The 10,728-nt window shown below is 43.3% G+C and overlaps 1 protein-coding gene across 1 annotated transcript in view; it reads left to right on the top strand.

The window, feature by feature from the left end:
* The first annotated feature begins 3,125 nt into the window (after positions 1–3,125).
* NEDD4 (NEDD4 E3 ubiquitin protein ligase) overlaps positions 3,126–10,728 on the top strand; it is a 51,740-nt gene continuing 44,137 nt past the window's right edge. Inside the window, exon 1 of the mRNA XM_054641983.2 lies at positions 3,126–3,251. Coding sequence (XP_054497958.1) covers positions 3,207–3,251 — 45 coding nt within the window. The 5' untranslated portion in view covers positions 3,126–3,206. The remainder of the gene's footprint in view (positions 3,252–10,728) is intronic.

Genomic DNA, 10,728 nt, shown 5'->3' with positions numbered 1-10,728 from the left:
AACAGTGCTCTGTTGAGTTTTTTCTCAAAGCAATTCAGTATTATGGTCTACAGATTCTCTTTGGCCTAGGAAAAGAATTTATGATAAAGAAAGACACAAACCATATTAGCATAAATGTATATAAAATTCAAACCACAAATTGGATCTATGAGGATGAATGCCTTCAGCTTAGAGATGGAATTTTTTTAAAACTTTGTAAATTTTTGATCTTTCATGGGACTGAAGGTTAATTTAGGTGGCAAGAGAAGTCAAATTTGTTACCAGATAAGAACTCGCTATTGGGATGGACTAATGAGATAAAATATTAACAGATTTTTAATGGTATGGATATACAAAGTGTTCCATTGCACTTAGATGATCCAAATTCAGGTTATTCTCTGCAACTGAAAATCAATTATTTGCTTTCAGAATATCTCTCTTCCACTAACAGTTTGTAATAACATAACACCATAAAATATTAAATGCTGGAGATATATATCTAACATAAGAACTGAATGTTTGTTAACAAACATCTTGTGGTTTATGTTCCCCTATTTTTAAGTAAAAGAATAATGTGGGTGAAGTGATAGATATCTTGCTGGAATATTGGAGATAACTATTGATCCCACTGAAAATGCACATAGACCTTACCTTAATATATGGATGCCTCTGGGTATCAAACCCAGAAACACAAGTTCTGTGTTTCAGATGTGTTCATAGCAGGTCATCTGTTTATGGATTTGGGCATTGACTAACTAACTCCTATTCTCAGTCAGTGGTCTTTCCACACAAAAAATGAGTCAGGGCTGTGTTACTCTGCTACTTAAAAAATGTAATATAACAAAATGAGTATGTTAATGTCCTGTTGTAAGTTTCAAAAGGGCATTATTTTAAATTTCAAAGTTATTGAAATTACACAGTACTTAAAATTTAATGTTTGAGTTTTGATGTCCTACAGAAAAGCCCAACAAATAATGCACTAATAAAATATTCACAATTAAGCCTTTACTAAACAGGGCTTTGGGATGCTTTTCTTATAGCCCTTACTGTACAGAAAAGCTGAGACTGAGACTGCAGAAAGGCAGGCAGATAGTGACAATAATGTGTAGTAAGATATTTATAGGGAGAAATAAAAGAATACTTTTAATAGACTACAATTATGAAAAAAAAAATAAAAAACCTCAGCTGTGAGCTTTTGGGGCTCTAATCCTTTTTCTTTGACTTGCTTTTTACACTCTAGCAGAGTATGAGACAGCACTGCAAAACCCAGTGTTGGTGTTTGACAGCCACAAACCCACATGCTTTTTCTAGCAACCTGTAACAACAATTTCCTAATCATCATTATAGTCAATCCCAGAAAAACCTGGACCTGGAAGTCATGCCTGCTGTAACTTAGGCAGATTTTCCTTCCTTGGTTGTTACTTAGAAACTTCAATTGGGACACACCTCTAAACTTGTGCTGGAAGACTGATGTAGGCAAAGCTGAGCCAAAGGAATTGGAAACTTTGGGTGTCCAGAGGGTCTATTCAGAAATAGAAGAGGGCTGTTTATTTTGAAATACCCAAAAACTTTTCTGGGTCTTATTTTCCAAACTGTCTTGGTTGGTCTTGCAACACACATTGTTTCCCCAAGTAAATCTACCAATTCATGAATCCACTCTCCCAAATGCCACTTTGTCTGTTTGTAAGACACTCACCTGAATTTTCATAGCTAACACCCTACACTGATTTTGGGACATGCACAAACTGATGTTGATATTGAGATTGCATTTCCTTGGAGCATCTGGTTGGCCTCTGCAAGGAGAATGAGTGTGTGTGCTAATGGGCACAGGTTTGCCTGAGTCTTTCTGAGGAGGTGTTACCTGCGTGTTCTGTGGTCTGCTTGGGGCACAGTCCAAAGAGCTGAGCCTGGGTCTGTGTTTGTTTTGGAAAGGGGAGAGTTTCTCATCAGATGATGATGGCAGAAATAGGTCACCCAGGGCGTGAGGGGCCAGGCTGGATCAGTTGAAAGGTGATGAAAACCCTGATCCCTTGCCAGTACAGGTGCTGCTACATTTGTTTGTTGTTAGTGACCAGTGATTTTCAGTATGTACATCCTAAGGGGGAGGTATGTTCTCTGCACTCCCAGGCTGTGCAGTGCCTGGAGGAGTTTGGCCTAGGCCTAGTAAGGCTTATGGTTACAAAGCTCAAACTAAACCATTGTATTTATGGCTTTTTCAGCACAGCTCTTGCTGTTGTCCTCTGCCTGCTGGAAAGGTGGATGGTCAGGGAGGGATTCCTGAGGGATTGAGTCACAGGCTTGCGTGGGGGGCAAGCAGGTTTTTTTCTCAATAAAAGTCTTGACAACCCCATTGTTTTGATTTCAGACATAGTTTTTACCGTTTATTTTTTTCTGTCCTCTGGTATTCTCCTCACTTGGATGTTATGTCAGGTCATCTCCTCACACAGCTGGGACTTCCTTCCTCCTCAGAGCACCCTGGAAGGCAGCACTGCCTCATCCTGGTGGGGAAAGTCCATTTTTCCTCTCAGTTTTCCCTAAATTTTTGCTATTTCAGGTTCCCTGAATATGAGGGGTTAGGCAAGAGCTCCATAGCTTGGGCCTGGCCCTCAGAGGTGCAAAAATAATCTCAAGCTGCAGCAGGAGAGGTTTAAGTTAGACATTCGGAAGAATCATAAAAAGGGTGATTAGATGCTGCCCAGGGAGGTTGGTAGAGTCACCGTCCCTGGAGGTGTTTAAGGAAAGACTGGTCACTCGGTGCCATCGTTTAGTTGACACGATGGCGTTCGGTCGTAGGTTGTACCCGATGATCTTAGGGGTCTTTCTCAACATAATCGATTCTGTGATTCTGGAAAGAAAGACCTCGACAGCGTAAACCACCAGGAAAATTTTTAGAAAGGCGCCTTTATCCCGCCGCGGCCCTGGGTAGGGCTGCCGAGGAGGGCAGGGCGGAGCACGGCGCGGCTCCCACGGCGCCCTGAGGGGCGTTGGGGCTGAGGGCGGCGGCCACGCGCCCCCTCAGGCTGCCCGCGCGGCGCGTGTCTCCAGGCGGGGCGCGGAGCGAGAGCCAATCGGAAGGCGCCGCCGGGACCTGGGTGGGCGTGGCCGAGACTCCGCGCGCCAATCAGACGATGGGGAGAGGCGCGGGGCGGAGCCCGGGGCCGGCGCAGGGCGGGGCCCTGGGCGGGGCGTAGGTAAACACGGCGGCGGGGGGCGCGCGCCGTGCGGCCATGGCGGCGTCTCCTGCGGAGGTGCTCGGGCTGCCGGGCGAGGAGGTGAGCGAGGCCCCGGGCCGCCCCCCGCGCCTCTCGCTGCCCTCTCCGCGGAGCCGGGCGGCGGCTTCTCCGCGGGGCTGAACCCCCTGCGGGGCGGCTATTCCCTGCGGACCTGCCGCCGTGTGGCGCGGGGCGGGGGAGCGGGGTGAGGTGATGAGGGGGGTTCCGGCGGGATCGGCGCCCCGGTGCCGGCTGCCCTGAGCCCCGGCCCGCCGTAAGGTGGCGGCTGCCGCGCCGTCTAGCACCGGCATTCCTGGTTTCTCCCATTGGAAGCTGTGGAGCCTCCTCTATGGACGGAGGGATCCGCGTGCGCTCGCAACTTCCTCGTGACGGAGTGAAGCGGGATTTCTTCTCCCCCCACCTCTCTCTTCCCGGTACCGGAGAATCGCGCCTTTGTTCCGGGCTTTGTCACAGGCGGTGTGACAGAGCCGTGCGTGGATTAGAGCGGTGCCTGAGCCAAGGGGCTCATCCTAGCATTGCCATTAGCGGGAGTGTGAAAACCTGTCTTCGTGTCGGTGTTTTTTTGCAATAAACCCGTGGGTGACTGAAAGTGACTCCTGCAGTGGCCTCTGTCCTCAGGTCGTAGTTCCTGAGCACGTGGGTCTTTGGAAGGTGGCTGTGGCTGTACCTGTGACAGGGTGTAAGTGGCAGACAGGTGGGGGTGGCTGCTGCGTTGTAACCGAGGCTTGTGCGTGGGCCGGAATATTGTGGAACTTTATCAAGAAGAAGGAGAGTCAGGTTTTTTTTTAAATTGCAGATGCAGGAAGACTAAAAGCAGTACCTCTGAAAGCTGTTTGGTGACCTGTGTGAAATGTCAGTAATATTGTCTTTGAGCCAACAGGATATTTTACCAAGATTGTCTTTGATCAGCTCTTTTTTGTGTTCAGGCAGTGATGAGCTCTGTGTCAATGCGTACTTGTTGCATCCATAATAGGAATTCGGTTTGTTAAAGCTCTAAAATACTTTTCCTTTTCTTGTTAGCATAGCTCTCTTTCTCAAGTCGTGCTTTATTTCTGGAGAAGTAACTTAAAAAGCTCTTGAATCACTTTTTTTTTTCTTTATATTTGAATTACCTAGGATTTCTAATACAAAATTAGCACTCCATACTGCAAGGGTTGCATAACACTTCCTATTGCAAGATCCTGTTTTCATTTGCTGGTAACTTTCTGAGGCTATGTAGTTGTACTAAAAGATTCCATGCCTTAGGCTCTCTACTTTTACATTGTTAAGCTTTGTTCAGTTTAGCTGCTTTGTAGCCTCCATTGCTATGGTGAAAATGTTTTGAAATCTGCTTTAAATTTAACAATTCTGATCTTCTCTCAATCTTTTTGAGCATAAATGCGTTCCTGTGGTACTGGGGGAAGGGAGGAAAAAGCATGTACAAAATCCATTAGATCTAACTTCTTCTGTAATCCAAAAGCTTAGCCAAACTTTTTCAAGTGACATATGTGAAAAGCGCAGTTTGTTTATGCTCAGAGACTTTAATATTCAGTGAGTACATACTGATTTGTGTGTAAAGAGTGTGTAAAGTTATCTTCATAGTTTTTGTGTGAGATTCTGCATGCCCAAATGACCAAACAAATGATCTTAGGGTTACAAGAAAACTGCTCTGCTAGCTGCTCTTGCCTAGGATACAAGAATGGAAAATTCTTTTGTCTTAACAGAGTTTAAGTCTGGGAGATTGTGTACATAGAAGCACAAGAAAAACACGGTCAGAAACCCAAGTCATATTGAAAGTATCATCAAGGACTTTTCTGTTGTCCCCCCACGTTGTTTTGCAGTCTTGTCATAGTTTGTCTGCACGCTGCTGCTTTCCCAGGGCTGCTCTGGGGCCTGTTCTGCAAGATGGATTTGCTTTGGGTGTAAATCAGAATTGTCTAAGAAAAGAAAGCAATGTTATCTGCAAAACCTCTTGTTGCAGCTTTTGGATATGATCCTGTGGTAAATATAATAATTATAAATAAATTGTCATTCAGGAAGGCAGGTGAGGAGAAGTTGGTGTAATTGTTGAGGCAGTTGAATGCAGTATTAGTGTGGATTCCATCACAACTCAGGTTAGGCATTTATGACAGATTTCTTTGTTAATGGTGTAATAATCACTTGGATTCAATAAAGGATTGCTAATATGATGTTGCTGACACAAAAAGAAGCTGAGATAAAAAAGAACATGTAATTGAGTTTATTGTGTATACAGTGGGTTTGTGTATATGCTGTATGTAGGTTGAGTTGCAGTGCCTGAATCTAGCAGGTGCAGTTTTCCTTAATTTCTCTGGTTCAGTTTTTCTTCTGTCAAAGTATCCTGTCACCCACAGGACTTAAGGCTTAGTTGAATATTGAAATAATGAGCACTAGTAAGGTCAACATGGAAAAAACAATAGTTCTGTATTCAGAGCAAGGTCTTAGCAGTAGAAATCTCAAATGGAATGGAAATAAGAACAACATGTTGCTTTTTATCACCCTAGTAACTTTTTTTAAAGGGGAAAGGAATGCGATAAAATGTACTTCCTCCTTCCCAGCAGGTCGGACTCCTCTCGCAGCGCTCTCGGCCGCAGGCTCCCTGGAGCCATGGGGAGCGTTCCCTGCTGCAGCCTGAGGCGTGCCCGTGCTGGGCGAGCCCCCTGCCCTGCCCTGCCCTGCCCTGCCCTGCCCGCTCGGGGTGCATCTTCCTCTGAATGCAGCTGTGGGTTCGCACCCACAGGGGCCCGCTGGCAGTGCTGCTGCTGCTTGCCTTTGTCACAGCAGGGTTTTGGAAGAGGGGCTTTTCGAGTTAGTGTGGGGTTATCGACAGAGAACCCACCTCAGGCTCATTCGTCTAGTGTTTGTCCGATGTAGGGGATGGCTGAGAATAGGTCTGTGATTACAGTAGCCCCTCAGAATGATACTTGACCTCATGGCAGGACATTCCTACGAAGGCGGTTGCCATGAGGGTCAAGAGGAGGATGACTCCAACGTTTCAGGTTTCTTTGAAAGTACAAAACTTTCAAGTTATTAAGACTTGGATTTCTGTAGGTTAATCACTTTGATCAAGCATTTTCTAACGAGGTATTCACTTCCATTTACTGTGTTTTTGTGACAATTGACTGCAGTACTAAATACAGTATTTTCTATCAGTAATTGTGGAATGCTCTTTCAAAGATTGAAGGAAGAATTATTGGTCTCTTGGCCAATGCATTGTTATTTCTTTGGTTACAGAAGGAATAATTTTTTTTCCAGTGGTTTGATGTGTTAAAAATGTAATTTTTAGAGAGTTGTCTGGTATCTATTTCTGTTTTCTATTATAATACCTGCTTGCACTGTAGGGCTTTGGAGTGGCATTCAATAAAACAACACTGATTGTCTATATACATGTGTTACACAGTTTAACGTACAGATGTCTGTGTGTCAGAGTTCCTACACTCCCAGCCTGAATCAAGGACTTCTTATTTTGTTGAGCTCTTTTTATGTTGCCCAGATAACATTCTGAGTTAGATAGGTTTTTAGATCTTTTGTATCTATTATGTGCAGTTGCTTTCAGGGATGAAACTAGAAATGGGAACTTCTCAGGCAGGCAAAAATACACTTCTACGTGCATGCATTTGCCATTTCAGCTTGCTCAGTCACTTGAGACTTGTCCTGTGTAGAACAAGCATTCTTGTTTACTGCAGGTTGCCTAAGATTTCTCATAGGCATATGGTATTTCATTCTGGAAAGCTTTAGATGTATTATTCTGTTCCTTTAGGACCTACTGCTGGAGTAGATTGTTTGTGGTTATTTAGCTTGTAGCTGGTGAGCTGAATGCCCAGGATACATGGTTTGTCTTCTCAGCTTCTGCACACCTTACCCCACAACTCTTCCCATTTTGCTGTCTTTTGAAGGTGATGCTGATGAGTAGAAACATTTCAGACATGACTTCAGAGACTGGCATGGACTAATCTTTTGGATTGCCTCTGACAAAACCAGTAATGTTGTTTGGCTCCTTTGTGCCTGAGCTGGAGCAGCCCCGTGCTTCCATTCCTGTTCAAAGCCTGTGGTCTCCCCAGTGCCTCTGTACAAGGTACATGCCATATCTGACTGTTCTTATACAGGCACTCAGACAGAAAAAACAGACATTCATTCATGTCTCTGGGCTTTAGAAAGGCTCTCAGGTTTTTTCTAGGCTGTGAAGGACTTTACCATTGCAGGGCATAGCCTAGGATCCCACATATCTTGATTAGTTGAGACTCTTGTAGAAATAGTGAAGCTTGCTGGCCTGTAGTCTTGAGAGGTTTCCTGATTTTGTTAGGAGTTTGCTTGCATTTTTTTGAACAGCAGTGTAATTTGTGTGGATCTGGTGGTTCCCAGAAGCTATTTTATGTCCCTCTGTTTGTTTTGTGTTGGTTTTTTAAAGCCTTTCCTTTACATGGAACTAATAAACACTGAGTGGGACTGTTAGGGATACTGGGTTGCACATAGTGAAAACCTGTTTGGGGATTGGTTGGGGGGGTTTTGGATTTTTTAAAATTCTGTTGACAAATTGGGAACTCCATTAGTGGACTTCTGTTGTCTTGAATCCCTTCTTTAATTTGCAGTCAAATGCAGCTGTTAAATACAATCTGTATTAACAGCCAGCATTTCTTAATGGATGAGACTTTTGTATTTTGTATCACATGGTACAATTAAATTCTTCTAGTGGATTCCTAAGACTGATCTGTAACTGATGGAGGAAGTTAATGACTTTCATTATGTTTAAAAGACCAATTAATGTAGTTTTGTAATAGGAATCTTTGTGAATCTAAAACTGTTTTGAAATTTCTTCAAAGAAAAATGGTTCAACTCTGTTGGTCACTGTAGAGGGGACAGTGTTCTCTGGGCTGTGAAGCAATGGTCAGATGGGAAAGTCTCCTTCCCATTTTCCATCTCCTGGTGAAATGAAGTGATGATGCCAAAAAGGACTTGCTGTCATTTGGATGTCACCTAACATCTATGGCTGCCTCTCTTGAGAGGTCTGATTATTGCAGGAAGTTCTTTTCTCCACCTGAGGCTCCCCATTTTGTGGGAAATGCTTTCTTTCAAATGAGTACTCTATGCAGACATGATATGAATCTTAAGAAAGCTTTAATATATAGTTCTTGATAGTGCCAGAATCTTTAAAGCTGATGCTGCTGTACTGTTTTATTGTAGTAATAAGCTTTGGTGCTCTTATCTTGGCTTCAGTGGTAGTTGATTCTTGACCTATCTAACAGGAACAAAAGAATAACAGGATGTTATTGCCTAGAGGAATTGTTTACTACCAAGTGTTCCCTGTTAGACCACTCAGTCATTTTTATATTGGCTTCCTCAAAAAAAGCTATCTAGTAGTCCAGCAGATATTACCATTTTATGTTTTACATTAAATTAACCATCCTGGCTTTGGCTATAGTCATCAGCATGTCACCATTTCTTGATCTGTGCCTTTTTTCTCACTCTTTCTTCCTGCTTATATTTGTCTTCTGCTCTCTCTTGGACTGCTGTCACTAAGGCAGGACTCATTCTCTCAGTTGTCTTTGGTGTTATTTTCCTACCATGTGGATTTGGAAAGTATGGGGTGAGGATGAACAGTTTGTTAATAGCTGTCCTTTGTAATTATTGACTGGAAATGACTGTAAGCCAGGCAAGACCATTCCAGTCTGAAGGTTGTGAACAAGTTTTGAACTCCTTATAAGGTTGAAATTTCTTTCCAAGTCCTGTTTTCGTGTCCCAAATGAACAGTTCAAGAATGCCTCATCTTGATGTATATTCATTGAACATAGGTAGTTTTGTAGTGACTTTTGTGGAATGAAACTGTCTTCTTCTGCAAGTGCCACTTGATTAGTTTGACACTTGTTTTGCTACTCTGAGAATACATTGTACAACTATTTTAAGGCATACATAAAAAGGACTTCTGTTTTATTATCTGTTCAAAGAATCACAGGCTGGAAAGCATTGCCTTTAAAGCTTTAGGTTACTGATTGTCAGCATACAGGCTCAGAAACCTTCTATTTCATCCCTTGTTACACAGTAATAAGGGATGAAATAACATCTGTTAGTAAATAGATTCATTATTAGAGATGGTGAAAATGGTGTGGTTTAGTAGTCCCAGCTATTTTGACTAGCATCTTGAACATGTACTTTAGAATATACTAATATGATTAACAATAAAGTAATGATAAAACCAGGAAGTTGATAATAAGATAACTATCTTGCTGACTCAGCTCGGAAAAGGATGTTTTGTCTCACTTAATCAGACCAAGACGTTTTGAATAGTTTAGTCTCTGTAATGTGTCTTAACCTTATTCCCCTACCCCATAACTTTAAAATACTATATAACCTCTAAAAACAATTTAAGCCTGAATTTGTTGAGAGGAGCCTAACAGATACAGACTGTGTGTAGCCACTCCCTGGCAGATTCAGTAGTTTAAACAATATTTCTTCTATTCACTGTTTTACCTGATTCATGTTGGATTACTTACATTCTCAGAGGGAACAGCTTAACAGTTCAGTTTTGACATTATTATATTCTTTTTGTGTTTGTTTTTCTGCCTCCAGCCTCTGGAATGGCTGGCAGTCAGAAGTTGTCAAAAGAAGCTGAAGGTCCTTGTTCCGTCTGTACAAACAATCCCTGTGCAAGGCTGTGCCCAGAGCTGCTGCTGCCTTTGAGGGCTGTTGTGTGCATGTCTGTGCTACAGAGCAGCTGGGTACAAGGGCACTAAACCTGGACAACTCCCTGTGTGTGCAAAGCAGCTGAGAATGCTCAGTTTCCTTAGCTGTACAGGCAGGAGAAATTCAGATTGAGCCATTCAGGTTAATGTCAGGACTGCAGAAGCTTGGGTAGACATTTATATCCAGGAAGAGACTCTTGAGGAGATAAATTGGTCTGAGAGAGCAGTCTCTTAGATAAACAGCAGGGCTGCTAGGCATTGCTGGTGTGTTCCTGTTTACTGGCTAGGTGCCTGTCCCCTCCTCTGCCACCAGAACCACTGGAAGCATGGCAGTGGTGTAAAAGAGTAGCAAGGCAAGCTTGAGAGTGTCTGTAGTCATATGGAAGAGTAAAGGTACAGGCTGCAGCCTGTGTATTTTTTGGACTACAAAACCCCTCATGTTGCAGCTGCTGCGAATCTACAGGAGTTACTGATCCACAGTTTCTTGTATGTGGCTCTGAAGGAGGCAAATAAATATCTCCTGAGCAAAGGTGAATGAAGAGGATGAGGTTCAAAAATTGCCTTTCAAACCATGAAATTTTGATTTTCAATCTGTTCCTGGTGGGTGCCAGAATCAGGTATCCAATGCTTTGTCTCCGTGCAGAGCTTGCATGGCCTAATTTTTGTGTGCATGAAATGAGCTTCAAAAGGTCCTGGAGCTCTTTGACTGTTCAGTGCTTTGTGGGATCAGTGTATTTGTGGCAGCGTTTTTGAGCTGTGGCAGCAGTTGCTCAGTAATTCTGCCATCAGTGAGTGAGGAGGAGAGGTTGTAGGGTCACAGGGCTGTATCCTGTCAGCAGGCT

This window comes from Agelaius phoeniceus, chromosome 13 (genome assembly GCF_051311805.1).
Source record: "Agelaius phoeniceus isolate bAgePho1 chromosome 13, bAgePho1.hap1, whole genome shotgun sequence".
Classification (NCBI taxonomy): domain Eukaryota; kingdom Metazoa; phylum Chordata; class Aves; order Passeriformes; family Icteridae; genus Agelaius; species Agelaius phoeniceus.
This window is presented reverse-complemented; position numbering and strand designations above follow the sequence as displayed.